Raw genomic sequence first — 27,313 nt, forward strand, 5'->3', positions numbered from 1 at the left:
ACATTTTAAACATTGCTTGTATAATGTTGGAAAGTTGTTAGAGTAATATGCTGTATTATACATTTCACTGCCAAGTATTGAACCCAGGACCCTGTGCAAAACAGTCAGAGAAACATACCACTATGCCAAAGCAATCATCAATTTTATGAAAGAGGAAGACTGAAACTTAAATGGCTACATTCAATGAATTCAGTTCTCACCATAGCTGTCAACATCTTAGCACAAAACACCTGAACAAAGCCAATAATGGGGGAATACAGCCCCCAAACATATTTGGTGAATTCAGTTCTCACCATAGCTCTCAACCTCTTAGCAAAAACACATAGACAAAGCCAGTAATGCAGGAATACAGCCCCCAAACATATTCAGTGAGTTCAGTTATCACCATAGCTCTCAACCTTGGCACAAAAACTTGGACAAAGCCAATAATGGGGGAACACAGTCCTAAAAATAGGGACAAATTTAAAATATCCATCTTATAAACTTGCTATAATAATAGGTTTTGTGTTACCATGTACTTTCTGAAGAATATGAAGTCTGAAATTCCACTGCTTGTCATTTTTATTTATTTAACATTTGTTAACCAGGAAAGGCTGATTTGAAACAAAAGCCAATTTTTGGCAGAGGAAAAAACACTCCAGACACATGTCTTTGTAAGATGAGAGAACACCAGAGCAAACCCACACAAACACAGGGAGGACATGCAGACTCCACATAGAAGGCACCCCAGCCAAGAATCAAACCAGGCAACCTGTAGCTGTTAGGCAATAATGCTACCACTGCACCACTGTACAGCTGGCTGTGTTGAGAAACAAAAATACAGAAACCACAGATTTTATGAGGAACAGAACAAATATGATTAAAAAATATGCATTTCTTTTACAAATGGTGGTGGGTAGGGAATTCAGGCTCTTGCCATTTGGGCCCAAGGTACAGCGTTCAAGCCTTATTCTCTACCCACCACCATGTAGCACTTGGGGCATTTCACTCACACACACACAATCTGCTGAGCTGTTCAATCCATTCCTGCACCATCATCACTGAGCTGTTAAATCCATGCAGTAAGCAAGCCCTTCCGGTGAGTGCACCTGAGGCTCATCCTATCTGTCCCATGAGACCACCCTGCCTGTGGATGTTGCAGTCTGATCCCCTTCCAGTCTATGCAGTTCTGACTGCTGGTAAAATGTAGATGTGTGTGTTGTCTTTGCAATCCATACTGCTGGTGGAGACAGACTGGATTCTGTGCACATGCTCCAGACTGGTTCACCAGCAGTCTGAATATCAGGAAATGCCACACACGTGCGATGTTCCAGGACTTGTATTGGTTTTATTATTTTATTTTATATTTTGTTTAATTTTTCTTGTTTTACAGTTTGGAGGGCTGCAGTCCTGCAGTCCAATAGCACGAGCCACCCCTGATCAGAGCATCCTAGTGATTGCAGTTGCTGGATAAGTTAGATGTGGGAGACTGTTTCAAATGCTTTTGAGAGATCCAGTAAACAGGACTGATGTGCAAGTAGGTTATTATCCAGGAGGTTATAGATGAAATTTGTGAAGGATACTAGGGCAGTAATGGTACTGTGGGATGGTTGAAAACCATGTTGTGAAGGGGGTAGTAGGTTGTTGCTGGTTAGATATTCAACCAGTTGTTTGTGGATGCATTTTTCCATTTTTTTTTAGGTAGAGGGGACAGTATGGAAATGCATTTAAAATTAGATAGGTCATGAAGGTTTCCACCTTTATGAAGTGGGGTGATTATAAATTTTTTCCAGAGCTGGGGGAGTATGTGTTCTGCAACTGATCGGTTTATAAGGATGCTTACTGGGAAACCTATTGCCTTAGCACTAATTGTGAGGTATTCTGGGGGAAGATTATCAGTGGATAAGGAGCCTGGTTTCAGTTTGCCAAATAGTGTTTGTTTTTGAGATGTTGCTACTGGTTGAAAGTTAAAGGATGGTATGGAGCTGATTTTGCCTTGAGGTATGGTGGATGGGTTAATGTGGGTTGGGGTATTGCCTGCATTTACTAATGTAAGGATAATATCAATAACGTTTTTATTAAATATTTCAGTGATTTCAACTGGGCTTTTGTCTGGAAATGGAGATGGATTTTGAGTGCTACCAGGATTTAGTAATGAATTGACAGATTTCCAGAAATGTCTGGGATTATTACTGTGGTGTTTATTTGTTGAGAGAAGTAAGTCTTTTTGTCCTGATTAATGGGCTGTTTTGCTTTGTTTCTAGGTGTTTTGAAGGCGGTTTCTTTGAGTGGGGTCTTATCTTTTCTCCATTTGTGCCATGCTCTGCCTCTATTAGTCAGTAGTTCATAGGTTCATACTAGGCTATCTGCCCTAAGGCATTTATAAGCCTAGCCAGAATGTATTTGGCTTTCACCACCCATTTTAAATTTATTTTGCTATGCCCTTTTTCGAGGTTAGTATATTGTGCCTCTGTCTAACAGTGACACAGAAGTGATACCCGGGGTAAACCTATGATCTCCTATCCACTCATCAAGATTCCTCTTGAAGAGAGTCAATGAGGGACTCTGCCTAACCTGGACTGGGATTTTATTCCAGAGTGAAGGGAGCCTCTGGGTTATGAATATGTCCCTCCAGCATGTCCTATTTATTTCAGTGCTGAGGTTCAAGTCTCTCGAGCGCGTAGCACGATGGGATTTGGATTTTCTGAGGTGCAGCATGTCCATTAATTCCGAGTTGGACATAGTTTTATACGTCAGGCACAGATCGCCTCTGAACAGGCGGTATGCCGCTGAGTAGAGCTGGAGTTTCTTTAACCGGGCAGCATATGGCATCTGTTTGAGCCCTTTGATCCTCTTGGTGAGGTACTTTTGGGGTCTTTCCAGTTGCTGCAGGTGTCTGGTAAGGTACATCCCAAAAGGGGCATTGTACTCAATTATGGGCCTGATGAGGGATGAGTAAAGAGGCACGATGACCTCCCCTGATCTGGATGTGAATCCCTTCATGATTAGGTGGGCTATATAAAATGTTTTTCTAACCACTTTGGCCATGTGGTTGTCAAATGAGAGATTGCTATCAACTTGGGTCCCCAGGTCCCTAATTACTTCTTCTGTACTTAATGGATTACCACCTATGTGGTAATTTGTGGGCACTTTGTTTTTGCCAAAGGGGATGTCTGTACACTTTTTGGCATGTAGCTTGAGGCCATGGCTCTGGCAGCAGTTGTCTGTTTCTATGAGGCCCTTTTGGAGGATGCTTGTGTCGGCTGGAGAGTCGATTACGGCGCCCAGTTTGCAGTCATCTGCGAACTTGGTCAGCCACAGTCCTTCCGTGTTGGCCTGTACCTCCGAGAAATATATATCGAAAAAGAGAGGTCCCAGGACTGAGCCTTGTGGGACACATCTTGTAACTGGTTTGGAGTATGACATGGCTCCAGCAATTCTAACCATGTGGGTTCTCTCCTTGAGCCAGTTTGCAATCCATCTAGTGACATAGGGGTTTATATTTAAGCTGGTGAGCTTATCTATAATTCCCGAGTGGGGTATTGTATCGAAGGCTTTTGTGAGGTCCAGGTAGGCTGTGTGGACCACCTTCCCCTCGTCAATGGCCTTGGTGACTGTTTCAAAGAAATCAACCAGGTTTAAGAGGCAGGATCTGCCCTTACAAAGCCGAACTGGGTAGGATCCAGTGTCTGTAGGTCCCTAATATCTTTATTTATGAGGTCCATGATGATCCTTTCCATAGCTTTGCAGACCAAGCTAGTCAGGCTTATGGGGCGATAGTTTCCAGGATCCATTGAGGCACCACCTTTATGGAGAGGGACCACTGTTGCTGTACGCCACTCTTTGGGCACATATCCTGTATAAGGCTTAGATTGAACAGTAGTTTTATGTTTGGGTTTAGCTCTTCTTGGAGTTCATGTAGGACGCAGCCCGGGACACCGTCTGGTCCCATTGATGCTGTGTTTTTTGCTTTGGAGAGGGCGGCTCTTACCTGAGCATCTGAGATGTCAGGGGGGCAGCACTCTGCTGGGATAGATATTTGCCCTTTTGGGGGGGGGGAGAAGTTTGCGCTGAACCTGTCAGCTAGGATGTTGGCAATGTCTGTGGGTTCAGTGTATTTTTTGTCATTTTGGACTAATTCTGAGCATATCTGGGAATTACCACCCAGGTTCCTAACATAACTAAAGAAAGCCTTGTGATTATCCTTAGTGTCCTGTGCAATTTTTCTCTCGAAGCTGGCCTTAGACAATTTTATGAGTGCCCGTAGTTTTTTGCTAATACTGATCAGTGATGCCTTCCCTTTTTGGGATTTTGCTCTATCATTTAGTAGCTTCCTCCTTCTGTTGTATAGTTTGTTTATGGCTGGGGTCCACCAGACAGGACGTCTGCCTTTGGAGGATTGGGTCTCGGTTTTATTTGGGATCGCATGATCCATGCATTCCTGAAGGTGTTCATAGAATGCGTTTATAGAGGATTCTGCGGTGTGGGCCGTATTTTCCACAGGCCCGGGGGCTTTGTAGGATTCCACCTCGGTTTTGAGGAGTGTGAAATTTGCTTTAGAGAAGTTTTTCACTGTGGTTTTCTGGGCAGGGGGTGGGGTCGGGATGTGAATATCCAGTGAGATTAGTTTATGGTCTGATCTTACCAGTGAGGGATACACTTCTGGTCTGGAGCATAGAGTCCCCATGTTGGTGATGATCAGGTCCAGTATGTTTTCCCCTCTTGTGGGAGTGGTAACAAGTTGTTCCATAGCATTTGAGTTTATAAATTCTAGGAATCTTTGGGCTAGGGTGTTGGAGCTAGAGTAATGCTCCCAGTCTATGTTTGGGTAGTTGAAGTCGCCCAATATAATGGTGTTTGGAGAGACCTTCATATTTTCCAGTGTTCTCAGGAAGGCCGAGTGGGGTTCCTGGGTTTGGGAGTGTGGTCTGTAGCAGGCTATAAACTGGAAGGCAGATTTACCCACTGTTAGTTGCACATGGATAGTCTCTGATGCTTCCTGCTTTGCCACCAACCTGGAGGTGTGGGTATCTTTGATGAATATCGATACTCCCCCTCCTTTTGTTGTTCGATCCAAGTTTTGGGGCCGAAAAGCATGGTATGAGAATTGTTTGATGTTTGATTAACCTAGATAGCCAAGGAGCATAGTTATTTTTAACTCTCTTTTTTTTCTTATGGGGGCTGTGGAGTTGAGGGTGTCTAGGAAGACGGTATTGAAATAATGTACTGCTTCATCTAAGGGAAGGTATTTCAGCGGGTTCTAATTTAGTGTTTGTAATAGGCTGCAAAAGTGAGACTGGCTAAAATTGGCTAGATTTCTGGTATGCATGAATGCTTGGGGTTGAGGTTGATAGCCTGTGTATCACAGGCGGTAAGTGTTCACTTAAGGTGTTGGGAAGCATGATGGGATTGGAGTAGTATTGTGGGTGGGATACTAATATCTAGTGTAGGGTGGATTCAGGGTGTGTGTAGGGGGTTGTATAAGTTGTTTAAATTTGAACAGATTGATGGAGTTTGTGCAATTGTTTGGTGTTAGTTTAAGCCAATTTAAGTTAGTGTCACTGAGGATGATGGTTTTATTTGAGATGTAGTAGTTGGGTTGCTGAAAAGTAGTGATGCTAATAGGATTTCCATGTTATTAAAGGTGGGAACTATTTTTGGATGGGGTATTATGTTTAAGTGGTTACAGTATATTAATGCTAGGCCTCCCCCTTTCTTATGAAGTCTATCTTTTCATAATATTTGAAATCCAAGGACAAGTATTCCTGAGTCTGATATTTGGGGTTTGAGCCAGGTTTCTGTTAGAGCAACCATATCAGGTGTATACTGTGTAAGCCATGCATGGAAGTCAGTTAGTTTGTTGCAGATACTACAGATGTTTAACATCACGTTGCAAAGATCTTTTGGTGTTTTCACTGAGAGTAATGTAGAGTTGTTAATATGCTGAGTGGGAGAAGGTCCAGGGTTTGGATGAATATCTCCACTTTGGCATAATAATGTGAAGATTGGGGTTTGGATTGTGGATGAAATGTAGTTAAGTATGGAGTATGCATATGAGATGTTTTATTTTTAGGTATATTAAAATGCAGTTTGGTCTTGAAAGTGGTGCTGTCTCAGTGATTGAAGAGTGATGGTGAAATATCAGAGTAACTGTTTTGAGATGAGTTATGGTATATGTGTGCTGTAGTTTTTGTTGGGGTTAGTTGATGTAGTGTGGTGTTGAGCAAGTAGGCTAAAGAAGGTTAGGGATGTTAGTAGTACAGTTAGAGTGTGCATGATGTGAGATGCAAGAGGGTTTTAGTTGTTTTGAGTGTGGGATGTGATGAACTCATGGGAGCTTAGAATCTGTGAGGAGGTTGGAAGGAGAGTGGCCTGTGATGTATAAAGCTAGAGATAGTGGGGACGGGTGGGAATTGGGGGCAGGGTAGGGGAGCTGAGCGGGCTTGCCCCTGCAGGGCTGAGAGTGAAAAATCTATCAGTGGAGGACTAAGGAAAGGTATGTGGAATCAAGCATTTAACTTTATTGAGTGGGGTTATCAGTGATACACTATGGGGGCGACTGTGCACTGAATCTAATTAATAGGGTTAGGTAGGTATTTTAATACGTTTGCAGCAATTATTTAACTGGGTTAAGTAAGTTACTGTAAAATATTAGTAGGCTGAAATACAGGCAGGTAGCGCCATGTAGTGGTGACTGTGAGGAATTTGCTTTAACCAGATATTGACTGGAGCTTAGGTTGGGGTCAGTTTTAGGAGCTCTAACTGTCATGCACGCCGTACAATTAGAGGAAAAAAATGCTCTCATCTCGGATTATGTATACAACAACTGTATTCACCTATGTGAAAAGCTTGAAATGGTAGCCTTATTCATTTTCTTTTAGTGTGCGACCTGTCCTATAACAAGCGAGCGATCAAAATCTACTTTTGTATATGTCCTGGAAAGGGGGCGGGGGTCTTCAAAGAGAAAATGCCCTGTAATTACCTAGAAAAGACAAAAAAAACAGTAAGGTTATGAGCAGGGAACAGGTAATACAGTAAGAGATACAGAGAATACATAAGACAGATACACAGTACAAGGCACTGGTATTCAAGCAGAAATAATACTTAACAGAATGAAGTTGTATTTTAAGGTATATGTAGATTCAGATTGCACCCTGGCAATACAGTTCAGTAAGCATTAATCTTGGTTACACAAGCAAAGCTTATGGTAGCAGTACACAGTTTAAATAATAAACAGACCACTGATGCCGTTGCCGTTCCTATGAAGCCCTTGTACTGGCTTAGGACTCCCAAAGTGCATCTGTCTTAGTAGACACAGTATTAGCAGAAAAGCAAACCAGTAACTCAGTTCTGTGAATGTGAAGATGCATGTAAAAAATGTGAGTTTTGAACCAACTCCGCATCTATATCAACAGAGTTATTAGTTTGCAGCAGACACAATAACATTAAAAAAGCATATTTAACATAGTGTTGCAGTTGTTACACAAATGCAGTTTGCGAGGGTAGGTACACTTCATGCACTAATTATAATGAAAAAGCAGTATAAAAAGCTAGGTGACAAGTTAACGAACGGCAACATAAAATCACAAATTCAGTACAGTAGAATATGTTTTAGTAAGCTGAAGGTCTTTAAGCTCTGGACCAAGTCAGCTGTACTGTGTAATTATACTGTATGCAGTATGCTTATGAATAAAATCTTAATTAATACATGCCAAGTTATGCAAGTTTAACATCATTAATTCCGTAAGCAGCCTGAACAAGAGGACTACATATATCAATCGTCATAAAAATGAGCAGCTTGTTTAAATACATAGGAATAAGATATATTGCTTAGAGTGATACACCTGTAAGCCGCAGACAAATGTAATTATATTTAAGGTATAGATACACTGATACTGACAGATTATCAGGATTGTCACAAAGTAGTACAAAAACATTTGAAAAGAAAATAACCGTGTTCAACTTACTATTGGTGTGCACAACAAGCAGAGGGGCTGTGGAGTGAGTGGCATGTGCAGGTTGGGGTTAAGCAGTTTAAAGATGACTCCACAGGATGCATATTCCTAATGTAGACTAGTGGAGCGGTGGGAGATGGAGGAGAGGAGCAACAGGGTTACAACAATCAGTGGAGGACTAAGGAAAGGTATATGGGATCAAGCATTTAACTTTGAGTGGTGTTATCAACGATACACTTATGGGGGCGACTGTGCACTAAACCTAATTAATAGGGTTGAGTAGGTATTTTAATAAGTTTGCAGCAGTTATTTAACTGGATAAATAAGTTACTGTAAAATATTAGTAGGCTGAAATATGGGTGGGTAGCGCCATGTAGTGGTGACTGAGGAATTTAATCAGATGTTGACCAGAGCTTACGTTGGGGTCAGTTTTGGGAACCCTAATTGTCGTGCACACCATACATTTAGAGAAAAAAATGCTCTAATATCTGATTATGTATACAACAACAGTATTCACCTATGTGAAAAGCTTGAAATGGTAGCCTTGTACGTTTTCTTTTAGTGTGAGACCTGTGCGTAACAAGGGAGTGGTTGAAATCTATTTTTGTTTATGTCCTGGAAGGGGGGGGGTGTCTTCAAGGAGAAAATACCTTATAATTACCTACGTGAAAAGCTTGAAATGGTAGCCTTGTTGCTCGTTTTCTTTTAGTGTGAGACCTGTCCCGTAACAAGCGAGCAGTCAAATCTGTTTTTGTTTATGTCCTGGTGGGGGGGGGGGTCTTCAAGTTGAAAATGCCCTATAATTACTATTGGTATGCACGACAAGCAGAGGGGCTGTGGAGTGAATGGCTTGTGCAGGTTGGGGTTATGTGGCATTGTTTTTGTGAAAATTACTTTCTCCATCTTATAGTAATCCCATCTCTATTTGTTTTATTTCCTTTCCAGTATTCAGTAATACTTTTTGGGACAGGCTTAATCATTGAGGTAGTATTGCATTTTGTTTTTAAGGACTGCTTTATTAAAGGACTGAACTTTTGGACTTGTAGATATTTCAGATAGTGACCTTTGTTTTCTTGTTTCCAGGAGGCGGTCTCGAGATGATGCTGTTACAAGACGGGAAAGATCAAGAGATATCAGCCCATCTCGTTGGTCTCCTTCAAGGAGGAGGCCTAGTAGGTCACCTCTTAGGAGGCGATCTCGTTCACCAATCAGACGCAGTCGGTCTCCAAGGAGAAAAAGTAGGAGTCCAAGGAGGAGGTGATTTTCATTTGTTTTTCATTCAGATTGAGCATTACCAAATCAGTAATTGAGTTTCTTGTATAGTAACCAACAACAAAATGAAAAAAGAAAGAGTGAAAACTTTACCTTTTGTTTCTTTCTTTTTTTTTTTCTCAGTCATTGCTAATGAATGCGGTCTTTATGTGAGAATACTCGTGGTTTTTAAAATTCCTGTCTCTTCTTTTATTTAAAGGAAAACTCCACCCTCTCCTACAGTTTAACTCAATCCTTTTCTTTTATCCCTATAATATGGTTCCAGTATTTTGTAGGTACCAGAAACCTACTTGCACTTTTTAAAACTTTTATTTCCTTGCATTGGAATCAAAGGAAGGGAAAGCCCACCTACTTTTTTTAAAGCTCAACTTCTCACATACTTTGCAAAGGAATTTGTCTCCACCTGAATGACATTATCATAGACACAGTTAAATTTGTAGTTTACCCTGTTAGGTACTGCTGTCAGTCTTAGATGGGCAGTTAATCATGCTAATGTCAGGAACACAGCAGGTGAGCTGTAAAAAAAGACAGAAAGCTGTGGAACTTGTTTTCCACTGTTTTTATTGCAGAGAGAAGGATAAACACTCCATTTTCATAGCAAAACAAAGCAATTAAATCACTCTGGTTTAAAGGCAGTTGACGCCTCTTCTGACAAATTTACATAAGCAGCAACACAGTATTGAAATGATAAGTTTTAAATGTTGGTTATTTATAATAGTTTATATGTGAAAATAACTTAAATGTAATGTCAGAGATTTTTGTGATATTTAGAGAAAAGTCAGAAAATATTTTTTCTCGTCAGGTATCAACACGTACCATTTACAAGCCCCCCCCCCCATACACAGGACAGAACTGCAGAAAGAGAGACAATGGGCAACCCTGTCAACTAGGCGCACTGATAACTGTTGATAAAACATCCTTCCATCCTTCCAGAGGAGGATACATATCTGGTACACGCAGATCCATGGTAATTCCCACTGACTTTGAGTCAGTCCTTACATTGTTAGAGTGCACAAGCATTTTGTAGTCTACAGAGGAAATGTGACTATTGATGGCTTCTTCTTCTTTTGGCTTTTTCCTGGTTAGGGGTCACCACAGCGAATCATCTGTCCGCTCATGATTGGCAGTGAAGTTTTATGGTGTCGAGTTGTCAGCCCGGCGCCCAACCTTCCACAGAAGGCACACACATGCACACACTCACACCTAGGGCCAATTTAGTGTGTCCAATCTACCTACTGCATGTCTTTAGGATGTGGGAGGAAACCCACGCGACCACAGGGAGGGCATGCAGACTCCGCACAGAAGGCACCCCAGCTGAGAATCGAACTGGAGAACCTCTTGCTGTAAGGCGGCAATGTAATCGCTGCACCACCGTGGCCGCCCTCACAGCTACGGCTTTATACAATATTCAAAATGCTTCAGTGAATTTAAGTCTGTATCTGAACACGTACTCTCAGCTTTTACACTGTAAATTCATTTTACAGTTCTTAGCTTTTTGCAAGCTGCACAACCCAAATTATCAAAAGAATCATCTCAAATACTACAGTCAAACAGGATCTTATACTTTTCTATTTTTAAATTCATAAGAAAGCAACTTCTGACCCAATGGTTTTACTTGCTGCCAAGAATATGTTAATGTGCACTCAGTTCTCTTTTCTTTACCTTTCATCCCCAACGTTTCAAAAATCATCATCTGACAAACTATTGCACATTGCAAATTTATAAAGTCGCAATCCAAATTTTTTTTTTCCTTCTAAGCACTTCTTGCAACACATTCTGATCTGTATCTTATCTCAATAACTGATGCATTTTAAACTGCACTGTATCAACTGTGTCTACTTCAATAATATTTACCACGGCCTATTTGTTAATGCAATTGACTTGCATGATTCTGTTCAACAGGATGCAAACTATTCTGAATATACTTTTTTCTTTCAAATGTGACTATTGATGGCAACCAGAATATACAGCTGAATTTACTTTAGCATACATTTACTATGTACTCTTGCATTAAAAACATTAAGAAAAGGAAATACAAAGTACTTAACTGTGTTTAAATGTGTTTATACACACACACACGCAGACGTAGATTTAAATGCAGTACTGCATCCCACATATAGTATTCTAGATGCTACATACATTTTTATACACAAAGATATACGCGTGTGTATGTGTGTGTTTGTGTGTGTGTGTATGTATATATATATATATATATATATATATATATATAGATATTTATGCTTAATGAACTGCTGTCACATATGCACGTAGATATGTTTCCTTGTTTACTGTTATAGAGCCAGAAGGGTAATTTCACATATTGCATTGAACTGCTCTAACTGTATTGATTGACTAGCATTTAAAACACATTGAAAGTGTATCTTGGTTTAATGTAGTAGAGAACTGCTCTATGTATTATTCACACTATATTTTTGTATGTTGCCACAAGAAAAAATATGTTCTCAAATGCTGAAGCAGAAACCATCGTTATCATTACCTGATGTTTTTGTGTACTGTTAAACCAAGGCCAATCTTTATACTGCTTACTTCTTCTTAATTGACACACTTGCACACATGACTTTCATTTCTGTAGGTCTCCTATGTATCATTTACTTATTTTACTAGACTATAACCTATCTTGATACTGTATGCCCTTTCCCTGACTCTTGCAGCTTTAACTGAGCTGTAACTTACTGTTTATAACACTCATTGCTGGTGACTGGTCACACAGCACATGCTGCCTTAACCTAATCCTCTCTTACATTTTTTTCTTTTTCTTTTAGTAAACCAAGCTGCCCCTTGGGTCAAGCAGGTCTCTGCTCCCCCCATAACAAGAAGTGGAAACCTCAAAAGTACCTCACTTGCGCACTGGGCATCCATGGACACTATGCTGTAACTAAAGAGACTTAAAACTAATGTAGGTGCTTAACTTCCAAGTGTCTAGGCAGTAAAATACCTTAAGTGCACTAAATTAAATAAGTGTTAGTAAGTGTGTTAGTACATTCTGTTGTTAAGTTCATTACTCAAACCACTGTACTGACAAGCTTATCACCAGGAAGCAACAGCTGCATAACCCTGTCCAGTAGGTGTCCCCTCCCCAAGCCACAGTCTGTTTTCTTTTGAGAAAAACTTATATCTGTAAATTAGCATACAATTACCGCTCCTCTTCATCTGTACCTAACCTCACCTTTAATATTATATCATTTTAAGAAATTCAGGGTAAAATTTGATAATGTCTTAATTTAATAGTGTAAAGTAGAGTGACTGTACAAAGTAACATACATTTTCTTAAGTTCACTGATTGGTTTCTAATCCTCTTGTATTTCACAGACAATGTCACAAACATTTTAAATGTATATTAAAAGTAAACTATCCCTTTAATTTTAGCAGCGGCTTTCAGCTGATCCCATTGCTCTGCATCTGCGGATTATCTGATTCTAGTCATCAGCAGTATTTTTCTTATTGCACAGTAGACACTCTGCGGTCACCAAACAGCCGTGCAGTAAGCATTTCGGTTTTTGTGCTCACCCCATGTAAGTTATGTTTCACTGTTAAAGGCATTCCACTCCGTTTTAAAACCCTACTTTTAAGTAACATGTCCTCTTACATTTTCACTGGTTTTAATATCTCACTGATTGTTTTTGAAGACTGCTGCACAGAGGGTCTAGGTTGGACCCACTCTGTCCGCTCTCGCTTCGGCTCACTCCACCTTTTCAAATGGCCAAAGTGGGACATTTTCGGGACACACATCAGATTTTACAGGCCAACACATACCCACGGTCAGTTCAAAGGATAGAACTTAACTTTTTTTTCCTAAATAAAAGCTTATTCTTGTAGCAGTTTAGTTGCTTATTATGTTTCTTGTAACATTTAGGTATTTTAGATACATAAATAACTATTTTATGCAACTATTACATAAAATATGGGACATAATTATGTCCTACAATCTCAGGACATTTGTTCTTTTTAATATTTTTTGTCAGGACACAACTGCCCAAAGAGGGACTGTCCCTCCAAAGAGTGACAGGTGGTAACCCTACACTTCCCTTCCCACCGACCCCCACAGCAGTTACATTTACCGTTAACCTCCCCTCCCACCAACTTCACAGTCCAACCACCACTCACATCCAGTTACTAATTTAAACTCTCCGTTATCCTGTCTCCATCCCCAGCTAATTACACTACTACTTCCTAGCCTATAATCTTTTAAATACTCTGTACTGACCCTACAACTATTACAGTACTTTCTGCTCTTGTTACCCCACCTTCCTTTTTTTATTATCCTGCAGTACTCTTTCACTAATACTTCTTCCGTTATCAAGCAAACTCTTACTACTTAGTGCATCCCCCACTCAGTTAAAAATGCCACATCTCAAGGATTGTCTAAACATCTTCGTGCTAACCCAGTACATCTTAATACTTCTTTCTTCTTAGCCACACACTGTACATCCTACCACTACCCCTTAGTCCTTCCCCAAAGTAACCAAAAGGTAACTATTAACTCTTGTACACTAAAGCAATCAGCAAACTTTCAAATGTCTCCTGGCATTTTCAACGCCACCATTGTAGGCCCAAAGTAATACTGAAGTACCACCACCCAAAGTAACTTAAAAAAAATATATTGCATTTAGATAACACAAACAAATATATAGTCACATCAGAAGAATAGCAAACATTATTTTCAAAAAACTGCTTACAGGTGGGGACCTACACGCAAATCCTAGAACTAACACCCTTACTTCATCCAATTCTGAAACACCACTAAAACACTGACTTATTGTTTGTAAACTTAAATGTTAGAAGTCTGGTTAATAAAGTTCATGAACTAGTGGCTATCCTTTCACATTATTCCCCAGAAATAGCCATCCTAACAGAGACCTGGCTTAAACCCCATATCTCAGACAACAAAATTACACCTTCAGGGTGTAATATACTTTGAGCAGGCAAAAATGACAAAAGAGGAGGTGGAGTAGCTATACTTTTCAAAAACAGCCTGTGACACCTCTAAAGCTACAAACGTCTATCCCTACTAATACTAACCTTCTGCTTGCCAAATTACAAATTAATGCTAACAAGCATATAACTGTAGTAGACATTTACATCCCACCAGGCAGTAACATTTCCACCACTGAATACAACCTTCAATGCATCTCTAATAACATCACCCAAGAAACTATTATCATAGGTGATCTTAATACTGACTGGTTTGTCTGTAACTCTATAACAACCAAATTAATTGCTATGGCTTCTCACAGATTATCCAGTTCCCTACCAGAATAGACAAAAGCTCTAACCAGCACTACAGTCTGTACTGGGCCCTAACAAACAAACCCTCCCATTATCAAAATACTGGCTGTTTATTAGACATCGGTGATCACATACCTACCTACCTACTCAGGCAACACATTAACCCTACTAAGCACACTATATATCATCACATCCGTAATAAGAAACATTGTAAGCCACAGGAACTAATGTGCACTCTAAAACACTGTAACTGGAGCCCACTGAAGACTTTACCATTAGATGCAGCAGTTGAACATTTTAATACTTTCCTCAGTATACTCAACAGTATGGCACCCCTTAGAACAGTTTGTGTCAAAGCAAGTTCTGCCCCATGGCTTACTACTGAAGTAAAAACCCTCCTTAAGCAAAGGGACAAGGCCTGGATCTCCTAGCATACTAGCAAAACTCTACCTGATCGTATAACTTAACAACTCAGGAATAAAGTTAAACACCAAATCAAGCTAGACAAAAAGAACTATTATATTAACATGGAAATTAAGTATCAAAATAATCAACAAAAAAATTCTGGGCCACAATCAGAAACGTACTCAATCCCGGACAAACCACAACCCCCTTCCCCACTTTGCCAGGTAACTCAGAAGCCACCGCAGAACAGTTTAACCAAAACTTTACAGAAAGCATTCTCGCACTAACCAGAGATAACCCAAATAACCTACAAAGTTTTAGTTTTAGATCAGCAGATCCTGTTTGAGCAACCTGCAGACTAATTCAGCACCAGAAAAGAGAGAGACTTTTGGTTGGCTGGAAGTACTTTCTAGCTTAAATTTCTTGTTTTTTGCTGTCTATCAATCGTTTTTGCTGTTTCTGCACTTCTCTAAAGCATCTAAAGCTAATATCTACTTTATTTTGTTGCATCTCTGCCATTTAAATAGTTTTTATTACTGTGTACTTGCTGTTTGTTAATTGTAAAAGTTTTTAACTGCATTTAGTGTTTTAGGCAAGACATTCAAGTGCACTTGCCTTTTCTGAGTATATCCACTGTCTAATTGCATTTTTCTGCCTGTTTTATTATCAAAAACAAAAGAAAAAAAATCCTCTTGTTTGCTCTTTTTCCGCCTTTTCTAAGCTAGTTATTTCTGGTGATCAGAGCTATTCTAGACCTTGCTGTGTTAGAGAAAAGTCCTTCTGCTGGCCAGTGAGAGTGGTGCGCATTGTACTGCCAATTTAACCGTAGAGGAGTGGTTTCAGCACAGAAATTGTAGTTTATTGGCCATTTTGAGCTGATTTCTATCCCTTTCAACTTTCTGGCATAAAAATGCGTGTTTGTGCAATTTTGTGCATCACTCAGTCTGCGGGGCTACGGTTAAAGTATACCCAGGTACCAGAAAGTCTGCTCTGCACATTTTCCCGTAGAACTAGCTGGTTTTTCAATAGTAGGACTAAAATCCTGAATCCTTGTGACTAGCACTTGCTCTAAAATGTGCTGGAAAGCACTAGGAAGCCTTAAACTGATACAAGCACTCAACTCTCCTTGTTAATAAGGAGAAATTAGTCGAAGGCACTAAACAGCCTATAATTGCAAAGTACCTTGCCAAGGTAAGGGAAAACAGCTCTTGTACTTTACAAAAGAAACACTGAAACAGGCATGTCCAAGGGTCAGCTTCCGGTGATTTCTCCTGTCCACTTGGTGAATCTGGGCATACTGGGGCAATGCAGCAATTGCCTCATGTACACAGACAACCCTGTCCTCCTACCACCCAACACTACAAACTGCGAGAGATGCACTTACATAGCCAAACTAGAAGCAAAGCTCCCTCTAGCCAAGATTGTGCTAGACAGTCAAGAGGAGAAGGTTAACACCTGCACTACAGCCCAAGCAACACATAGCCCTACAAAACCCACACCACCAACACCCACACATAGTAAGACTAAACCCACATATGTGGAGGCCCTTAACATTAACCTGCCCAAGCAACAAGACCTCCAAAGCTGAAACGCAAACAAACACCAATCACAGCCAAAGTGACACATAGCTCTAAACACCAGTGTGCCACCCAACAACAGCCCCTAAGGCAAGACAACGTACCCAACACTTTAGTCATCGGTGACTCTATAGTTAGGCACACTGATGTCCCACTCACCAGGCTGAATAAGGAGAAATCATCAGCTGCCTGTCAGATGCCAGGATCTGCAACATAACACATGCACTCAAGTCACTCCACAACAAGTACAAATATGACTCTGTCGTTGTCCATGTTGGAGTGAATGACTTCAGACGTACCTCTCTGGACTACATGAAAAGAGACATGGAAGAGCTCTCAGATCATGTAGCCCAGGCAGGTATGACCCTAGCCCTGAGTAGCATCTTGCCTTCACCCAGAATGGTACCACAGTATAAGGACAAAATGATTGACTTCAACGGTTGGCTACGTTTCTGGTGTCATTCAAAGGGGATCCAGTATCTGTCTGCCTGGGACGACGTGATCAACAAACCATGATGCTTTGCCAAAGATGGTCTGCACCTGTTGCCCCTGTGATTCAGGTTACTGGCTAAGGCTCTTGCCACCCCTATAGTGCCTTTTTTAGGCAAGGCTCAAAGGACAAAATCACCACCGTAACAGATATCAGCATGCAAAATCTGAAGGTAATGACACTCAATGCTAGAAGTCTAAACCTCAAAATGCACTCTCTTGAGGCACTCCTAAAAATGGAGAACATCAATTTCTGTACAGTAACTGAGACCTGGTTCAAGGCTCCAGAGAGCACCCCTGTGATACCAGGCTACAACTCTTACCACACTTTTCGGCCACCAAACCAGGACTGAAACACTAAAAGTGGAGGAGTGTCCATATTCACAAAGGATATTCACTCCTCTAGGCTAGCTGCCCAACACAATGCATCTGAAATTCTGCAGGTGTAACTAACACTAAGTAAGACAGCAATCCAAATTGTAGCTTGCTACAGATCCCCCACCATGCCCCAAGATTCTCACTGCACCTTTCTAAACAGACTGGAAAATATTAAGATACGACCAAACACCCTAATACTGGGTGATTTCAACTACCCTGCCATTAATTGGGAAAACTACTATGGTACCAACACCTTTGCCCAACGGTTCTTGGAATTCATAAATTCCAATGCCGTGGATCAACTAATCCATAGTCCCACCGGGGGCTAAAATATCCTAGACTTGGTCATTACCAACATTGGGAGATCGATGCTCCACAGTCGTGGTTACCCCCTCGTTGGTCAGGTCTGACCATAAGCTAATCACCCATGATGTCCACATACCACCCCCAACCCCCAGTAGGGAAACCTCCATAAAAACCTTCTCCGAAGCCAAGTTCATGCTACTCAAGTCAGAAGTGTCAAACTTCATGATACCCATGCAGACTGGAACTGAAAGTTCGACAGCTGAGTCCTACACTAAGTCATTGTACGAGTACATCTACTCGTGCATGAATCGTGCCATTCCAAATAGAACCAAGACGCTCTCCTCCAAAAAAAGGAAGCCAATCTGGTGGTCCCCTGCCATAAACAAACTATACAACTGAAGGAAGAAACTGTTGCAGAAGAGAGGAAAATCCCAGGATGCAAAAAAACTCCCTCTCCCTTACCAGCCTCAGTAAGAAGCTGAGATCCCTCATAAAATCTTCCAAAGCTAGTTATGAAAATAAAATTGCCAAAGATTCCAAGGTCTACCACAAGGCAGTCTATAGTTATGTCAAGAGTCTAAATGGCAATGCTCAGATCTGCTCTGAGCTGCAACAGAATGGCTTTAAATATACTGATCCCAAGGATGTTACCAATATGCTGGCAGCTCAATTCAGTGCCAACTCCACCCGCCAAAGGGCCAATCTCAATACCAAAAGATTGCCAAATTCCGGTAATCATGCATATCGCCTACTCAGAGGCGATCTCTGCTTAACATATAAGGCCATGTAAAACCCAGAGCTGTTGGACAGGCTACACTTAAAGAAATTCCAATCCCACAGAGCCACATGCTCCAAGGATCTAAACCTGGTCATCACAATGAACAAAACATGTTGGAGGGATAAGTTCCTGACCCAGAGACTCCCCATACTGTGGAGTAGACTGCCCATACATGTCAAGCAGACCTCCTCTTTGGCCATCTTCAAAAGGAACCTTGACGATTGGATGGGAGATAGGAAATTCACCCCGGGGATCACGTCAGTCACCCTGCTAGACAGGGGGACTAGGGAAGTAAATATTGTGGGAAGAAATAGCCAGGGAATTATTATGGCTAGGCTTGTATAGGCCCTAGAGCCGATAGCCTAGTACCAACCTATGAACCTGTAAATAACTAACAATCTAAATAACACCAACAATACTTACTTATCATTTCAACCCATCCCCACCAAAAACCATAGAAAAACTCCTAATAAAATTTAAACCAGCTAGAACTGCAGCTGATAACTTACCAGCAGAGTTCCTAAAAATTTCAGCAGAGGGTATATCTTATCCCATATCCGTACTGATAAACTGCTCAATTTCTGAAAACTACATCCCTACCATCTGGAAAATTTCTTATATTATCCCCCTACATAAAGGTGGTAAATCAACTGAATGAATTATCACCCCATAGATATTCTGTCCCCACTTTCAAAACTCCTGGAGAAATGTATATATTCCCAGCTTATGGAGATATCTCACATCCATTAACTTACTTGCTATCTCACAACATGGATTTAGACCATCCCATAGTACAGCCACTGATCTGCTTAGATTTATCAACACCTTCAACCAGTAGAGGAATGAGGGAAACATAGTTTCTTCAGTGTTTCTTGGATATTTCTAAAGCCTTTGACACAGTTTACTAAAACAAACTTCTGACTGCTCTCTCAGACCTAAAGATACACCCTTAATGTGTCTCATGGTTTCGTAGTTACTTAACAGGTTGTCAGCAGGCAGTTAAAGGACCACTTTGGGCTGCATTGGTTGTTTTCTCATTTCCAAGGTCCTACTTCCCCCCATCTTTTCAATGTAGCACTCAGTCATACCCCTTCTGCTATCATATTTCACAGTATTGATCAGTTTTTCATTGGCCATTCTTACAGCTCCAGTATTCTGAGCCATCTTGAAGCATAAAACAGTCTCGCAGAACTGTAGAGAATGTATGGGTGCTCAATCTGTTTGCTAATAACACCCTTTGCTGTTTTTCTTTTTTTTCTCAGTTGCTGCCCAGGAACCGCCTCCTTGAAGTCCTTTCGCCCTGTGAACACCCCCATAAATTAACTATGCACGAGATGTTTATATTTCTTCCTGCAGCCATTAAAAATGCGATGCTCACTCACTGTGGGAACTACTCTATTCAGTGCAAGTTGCTGGACACGTCTGTTTTTGTTGAGGGATTACTACCATACCATTTCCTTGTTTTTTATTGCTTAATCTCTGTGCTCAATTTAATGGATAAAATTGTATATACCCTGCCTTTTTCCGATCTATAAATTTACAGCTGTAAATGGCTACATTAGTGAATTTACATGGTTGCTGCCTTCCTAGTTTGATACAACATGCAGACATTTTCACAAGAGCAAGGTCAGTCATAAACCCAAAGAATGGGTGGTTTACAATCCCTGTGCATGCACAACTGAAGGAGCTTATCAGTTTTATAAAGTGTAATTATGTTTAATAAGTTATATTCATTTGGACATTTCCTTTCCATATTTAAGATATGATACTTATTTGTGTGTGTGTGTGTGTGTGTGTGTGTGTGTGTGTGTGTGTGTGTGTGTGAATTGTTAATATAATTCCCCTACCCATTTATTGAAATTTGTGCAGATGAAGTTTAATTACCTGGACAGTTATGGGTATTCATAGTACAGACACTTCTGTCCCACTGTGATCTGTTTATTAATTTTATTTTCACGTATTCACAGTATGTTGCCGATTTTGGAGTGCTGTCTTTGCTATATCTGCAATTTATTATTTATCAATTGTTTTGTTATGAGATTTCCAGGATGTTCTTAAGTAACACCCTTCCATCTTACTGTAGTGTGCTCAATTTTATGTTCAATTGTTTTACAGTAACTACTGAAAAATTGTTTACGATGCTACCTGCACAAAAATTAATGTCATGGTTAAAAGAAAACTGTGTCTCAAAATAGTAACATTTTTACTATGGGTTACGATCAATTGTTTTCAGACAAAAATTTTACAACACTTTTGTTTTTCAGTCTGGTTGTATTAGCCTTCCAGTGGACTTGCCTCACGACTCTTGCAGTAGTAATAAAGTACATGGTCCTAACATATCGTTGGCACTAGACTACTTTGCACAGCTGCCTTCTAGAGTAAAATTTCAGACCTATTATGTGCATGAGAAAGTACAGTTGTGTACCTACCATAAATGTAAATGTTTGAGTGTATTCACTGTTGCAGCCATTACACTTGGGTTATCCTGCTGGCAGGCTACCCACAGTCGACCTGAATTCCAAAGTCTAGGTCCGGCGTCGGTTGCTGTCATCTCTTTCCTGACATCAGTGCGCCAGGGATATAAAAGATGCAACCAACGCCATTTTCTTCAGTTTTTCTTGCCCCAGATGTCAGGTGCCCCCAAATAGGTAGGCTAAAAATTATGCCAATAAGTATGCATGCACTAAAATAAACATTTCCTTCATCTACAAGCAAATACACCACATAGGTTGTATAGGATAGAGAAGTACAGATAAGTCCCAACAAAGAAAAGGGGGATGGTGGGTGGGTAATATGAACTGCAACAGTGAATACACTCGGACATCTACATTTATGGTAGGTACACAACTGTACTATGTTCATCGTGTTTCACTCTTGCAGTCATTACACTTGGGTTGAATCCCAAAGCTGAGATTGGGTGGCTGGGTCTAAATAGGATTAGGAGAGGCTATAAAGCCCTGCAGAACTGCAGTGGCAAAGCCTGCTCTGGATTTAGAGTACAGCGGTAAGTGGTAGTGCTTGGTAAAAGTGTGCACTGAACTCCAGGTTACAGCCTCTAAAATGTCTTTGGTTGGTACTCCTCTGAGGAAGGCTGGTGAAGTGGCTGCTGCTCTGGTTGAATGTGGTCTAATGCCCTTAGGCACTGATTTGCCATGTTGTGAATAGCAGAAACTAATGCAGTGGCCTATCCATTTTGAAATAGTCTGCTTTGAGATAGCCTTTCCGTGTGATTCTGCAGCATATGCCACCAAGAGTTGCTCAGTCTTTCTGAAAGCTTTAGTTCTGTCCAAGTAGAAGTGTAGCTGTCTGTGTATGTCCAAAGAATGCAGGAGTCTCTCACCCTTATTCTGTGGGTTTGGATAAAAAGTAGGCAAATGAATGGTTTGATTAAGGGCCACACTGGGCACTACTTTAGGCATAAATGTCGGGTTTGTCCTCAGAGAAACCCTGTCTTGATGGAAAATTATGAAAGGTTCCACAGCCATGAGTGCCTGTAACGCTGAAACCCGTCTTGCAGAGGTTATTGCTAGGAGCAGAGCTGTTTTCCAAGATAAGAACTTTATTTTAGCTGTATTGGCTGGCTCAAAAGGCGGCAGTGTGAGTTTTTCCAAGACATAATTGAGGTCCTATGCAGGTATTGGTGCTCTCCTTGGGGGTCTTATGTTTTTGGCCCCTCTGAGGTACTGCCTTAACAATGGATGTGAAAAAAATAGGTGGTTCCGTATTGTAATGAGCTGAAATAGCAAAGGCATAGATTTTAATTGATGAAAAGGAAAGGCCTTTGTCCAGTATCTCAGTTAGGTATTGTAAAATCTGAGGAATATTTGGTACAAACGTGTCAATTCCTTGTGCCTGGTTCCAAGCACAGAATCTTTTCCATTTTTCTGCATAAGATTTTCTGGTACTGGGCCTCCTGGCCTCCAAAATGACATCCATCACTGCTTTAGAGAGAGGTGTGTTCTGAATGGCTACATTATTCACCATGCTGCCATATTTAGGGTTCTGAGTTGGCTGTGCAGGATCTGATTGTTTCGTTGGGTCAGTAAGTGAGGAATTAGAGGCAATTTCCAGGCTGGGCCTTGAGACAAGCTCTTTAGGATTGGGTACCAGTGCTGGCGGGGCCAGTTTGGCGCAATCAGAATAATTTTTGGCTTCTCTTGTCTGACCTTTAGGAGTTCCTTGGGGAGGAGGGGCAGAGGAGGAAAGGCATATACTGTTAGGGTTTTCCAGCTGAATGATAGAGCATCCACTTTCCATGCTTGCTTGTGATAAGTCCTTGTGCAGAATCTTTGTAGTTGGCAGTTGTGAGGGGAAGCAAATAGATCTATGTCTGGGCATCCCCATTTCTTTGGTATCATGCTGAAGACTTGTGGATCCAGTTTCCACTCGTGGGGATCCGTGAGATTTCTGCTTAGTTCATCTGCCAGAGTATTTTTCTTTCCTGGCAGGAATTGTGCTTGCATGTGTACTTGATAAGTCAGTGCTGTGTCCCACAAAGTCATGGCTTGTCTGCAGGGGGGGTAGGAATGTGTGCCTCCCTGCTTGTTTATGTACCACATGACTGTAGGATTGTCCATCCTTATCAGTAGTTGTCCTGGATGAAGTAGATCCTTGAAAGCTGTCAGGGCATTTTGAACAGCTGGCATCGCTTTTTGATTGATATGAAGATGCATTTGGCTTGTGGGCCATGTGCCCTGAATGCATTTTCCTGCCATGTGGGCCCCCCAGGCATAATCTGATGCATCTGTTGTTATTGATTGTCTGGCTGTAGGTAGGGTGAATGGCTGTCCCTTGTTGTGGTGACAGGCCTGAGCCCACCATCAAAACTCCTGTTGCAGGCAAGGAATGAGGGTAATTAATGTTTCCAGACTGTGACAATGTTGAGTCCAAACACCATTGTAGTTTCCTCATATGGAATATGGAATTAGCAGAATGCAGGATGCCATGAAACCCAAAGCCTGCAGAATTTTTCTTGCAGATAACTGTGCCTTTGTTGCCAACATTTTGACGTAAGAAGTCAGTTGCCTTTGTTTGTCTGGCGTGAGATAAGCCATCTGGGCAGTTCTATTTAAACTTCCACCCAGGAATATTATCTCTTGAGAGGGTACTAGTTTTTATTTCTTTTTGTTTACTTTGTACCCTAAGCAAATTAATAATCTTTTTACAAATGCCAGATGCTTTAGTAGAATGTCCTTGTTCTCTGCTTGAATGAGGCAATCATCCAAGTAAGGATATATTTGAATTCCCCTCTGCCTGCAAAATGCAATTACTGGTGCCAGGCATTTTGTGAAGACCCTGGGTGCAGTAGATAAGCCAAAGGGCAGTGCAGAGAATTGGTAGGGCATTGAGACAGCTATGAATCTGAGGTATCTTCTGCAAGATTGTCTGATTGGGATATGCAGGTATGCCTCTTTTAGGTCCAAAGTTACAAGCCAAGCCTTCTTGCCCAGCATGGGCAGAAGCTGCTGCAGAGTCAACATATTGAATTTTGGGACGTCCAGAAATGTATTTAGAATTGACAGGTCCAGTATTGGTCTCCAGGCTTTGTCCTTTCTGGGTACCAAGAAAAGTCTTGAGTAAAATCCTTGTCCCTGCTCTTGCTGTGGTACTTGCTGAATGGCCCTCATGTCCATGAGGGATGAACTTGTTTTTGTGCCTCTGTCCATTGATTGTGTGGCAGGTCTGGCATACCTTTTGCCCTTGGCAAGGTGTGAAAGTGGAACCTGTAGCCCTGGGACACTATATTTAAAACCCATTTGTCCTGGGTGATCATGTGCCAATTTTGAGAAAAAAGTGCTAGTTTTCCCCCTAAGGGGGCTGCCAAAAGATAAGTGTTTGTTGTTGGCAGAGGAAAGTCATTGGGACTGTTTCCTGTATGACTGTGATTTTTCTGCTCCACTTTTGGAGGTAGAAGCATTCCACTGTTTAGGGCTGTATGAGCCCTGGGGCTGGGATCTGCCTCTGGGGCGTCTGTATCTGCCTCTTTGTGGCCTGTCTGACACTGGAAAGGACCAATTCTTTGTAGGTCAGTTCCTGCTAAATCTGTGTGGCTGTACCTGTAAGAAATCCTTAGTGTTTGCATTGATTTCGCTTTGTCCTCCATTTTTTTCAACACCTCCTCTGCTTTAACACCAAATAAGGTATCATGCTGTAATGGAGCATCTAATAATTTTGCTTTAACATGATCAGGCAGATTCTGTTCCTTTAACCAAGCATGCCTCCTAATGACAGAACCCGTAACTGCAGCCCTGCAAGAGGCCTCCAGAGAATCAAAACCACATTTCAATGTATGCTTTCCCACTTGTTCAGTTGCATGCAGTAAATCCTGCATTTCCTTATTTTCTGCACAATCAGAATTTGACATTTTCTTAGCAGTGACATTAAGTATTGCTGATATTTAAGCATATGAAATTGACAATTTAAAGCCCTGACAGCCAAAGTAGCAGAAGTGTAAACCTTTTTTCCCCATCTGTCTAGCGCCCTTGAATCCTTATCAGAGGGGATAGGGTTTTTTGCAGTGGAAGCCTTGCCCCCTTTGGAACCCTGAGAAATAGTTTCTGGGTCAGCAGCAGGGTTTTTATAAAGAAATTTATGTGACTCTGGAACCCTGTAGTATCTGTCTGGTTTAACAGGGGCAGGGGATAAAGAGTCAGGAGAAAGGCCGGACTCTGAAAATACATCATCCACAATGTCTAACACAGGAGGAATAGCCAGAGGCCTGTGCTGAGGTAATAAAAGAAAATCTCTAAGCCTTTTCTTAGATTCTGAGTAGTGTTGGCTCTCCCAGTGGAAGTGCTCCCTCATGGTATGCAGGGTTTCCCCAAAAGAAAAATCCTCAGGCGGAGAGGCTGAAGAGAGAGATTCTTCAGCATCAGAATCCTCATAAGGAGGAAGAGAGTATTCCTGTTCAGAAGAGGAGTCAGAGGAAATGGAAACCTGATCTGAAGATTTATATTCTTTCTCTTGCCTAGGCCTCTTGTCAGGAGGGAGATGGGAACCCCTTATCAAGGTAATTAAGTCTTCGGCCATTTTGAGCATCTATTTTTTAGGCATGGAAGTCAGTCCAAGAGAATATTGTACTTGTTTCTTTGTCTTTAGAACTGCTTTAGTCTTTGCTTTGGAAGCTGAAGTAGGCTTTACATATAACTGTGTAGGTCTGAAAACATCCTCAGAAGCCGATGCCTGCTCAGCGGCTCCGGACCCATCTGAGGGAATAGTTTGAGTGTCCAGTACCTTGAGTATCCAGAGGCCTAGCTGGCTCCACGTGGGAGTCGTCAGCGGCCTGTGGCTCTGAGGTAGCGGACATCAGGGGCTGCGAAAGCGCCTCACTGAGAACCGGCAAACCGGCGACTGGCCTAGAAGAGGCTTCGTCGTTGGTTTTGGACCTCAGATGCCTGTCCTTTTCTTTGTTTTTGCGCTTTTTATGAACTCCAGTCGGTTGTTCCGATGGCATTATATAGTTAAACCTTTGGCCAAAATAATGTAAAGCAAAATTGAACTGACGCTTAATAGTGCGTTGGTTGAATCTAGCACAAAACTGACAATTAGCAACGTCGTGGTCAGGGCCTAGGCAAGGAATACAATAAGAATGAAAATCCTTATGAAGTATTTGCTTCCCACAAGAAATACAATTGTTAACTTTTACTGACATCGGTCTGGAGCAAGAAAAAGTTTCCCCAACGGGGTACTTAGCTTTATTGAAGACTTCGGATCTGAAATTCAAATTCGAAAATCTCAGGAGTTGGCCGACCGGCACTTGCGAACTTCTTTTGCTTCGGGCACCGTGCGGCAAGAAAGACTGAAGAAAATTGTGTAGGTTGCATCTTTTATACCCCTGGCGCACTGACGTCAGGGAAGCGGCGACAGCAACCAACGCTGGACCTAGACTTTGGAATTCAGGCCGACTGGGGGTAGCCTGCCAGCAGTATAACACAAGTGTAATGACTGCAACAGTGAAACACGATGAACATCAAAGCTGTAACTGCAGTCCTGTACTGAGTGTAGCACTTTGTGTGGTTTGTTAGCCCTGAAGGCACTGCAGGTTAGACTTTGTAGAGTGTGAGATTACACTATTTTTTCTGGTGTTAAATCAGCTTGGCAGAGTGCATAGCAGGTATGTTGCTGGTGTGAAGTAATCTGTGTTTTAGCTGCCATGGCTTTGCATTGCACCCAATGCTTGCATTTGTTGGTTGACCTTGCAGCTGCAGCATAGGAGTGCTGAATGTCAGCACTGGTTTGAGTGACCTATGGGAGCAGCTCACCATGAGTTACTGTATAGAGTTGTCTTTGTAATGTGATGCAAGCAAAGTCTAACAACTGTTGAACAGATGTTTGTTACAAAGTTCCATGTTAAGGAGTTCAGATAATGCAAACTAAAAGACAATGTGCCACAATGCAGGTACATTACATACATGTCTTACTGGTGCTGGAGTGTGTGTGTGTTTTTTTTTTTTTTTTGTGCACAACATCCTGTCAAGACCTCTGCCATTAATGGGGTGGGTTCTGTTTTGGACTGCATGTCTAATTTGTAACTGTCTAGCTACAACTCTGGTCTAAACACTAACACATGCCTTATTACTATAATCCTGCACGATTATTCAGGAAGTAAATTGATTTATGGGGCACATAATAAAATTACATAATAAAATTTTGATGGAAGATAAGGGTTGTTATGCACAAATCTGTGCAATTTACGGGATGTTGGTGTGTGTCACTTTGTGCCTGTTGCTCTCCTATGCAATTTTTCATCTTCAGGCTCGATTATGTACTCTCTTTATGTTTGTAATATTTGTCTGTTGCTACCTCAGTATTCCCAAGAATATTGGCATCTAGTGCTCGTAATTATTAAAAGGCATAAATAGCAGCATATAAAGCTGTGTTGCAAAACTGCTTTTAAACTGATGAAGAACTCTCCCTGTATACAGCCA

General features: G+C 41.3%; 1 protein-coding gene across 1 annotated transcript in view; it reads left to right on the forward strand.

Moving 5' to 3' along the window:
* The window catches only part of PRPF4B (pre-mRNA processing factor 4B), a 1,467,347-nt gene that overhangs the window by 294,172 nt on the left and 1,145,862 nt on the right, over window positions 1-27,313 (forward strand). Inside the window, exon 3 of the mRNA XM_044065612.1 lies at window positions 9,018-9,191. Coding sequence (XP_043921547.1) covers window positions 9,018-9,191 — 174 coding nt within the window. The remainder of the gene's footprint in view (window positions 1-9,017; window positions 9,192-27,313) is intronic.

Source organism: Protopterus annectens, chromosome 3.part0 (genome assembly GCF_019279795.1).
Source record: "Protopterus annectens isolate FY-2018-M chromosome 3.part0, PAN1.0, whole genome shotgun sequence".
In the NCBI taxonomy this organism is placed as follows: Eukaryota; Metazoa; Chordata; order Ceratodontiformes; family Protopteridae; genus Protopterus; species Protopterus annectens.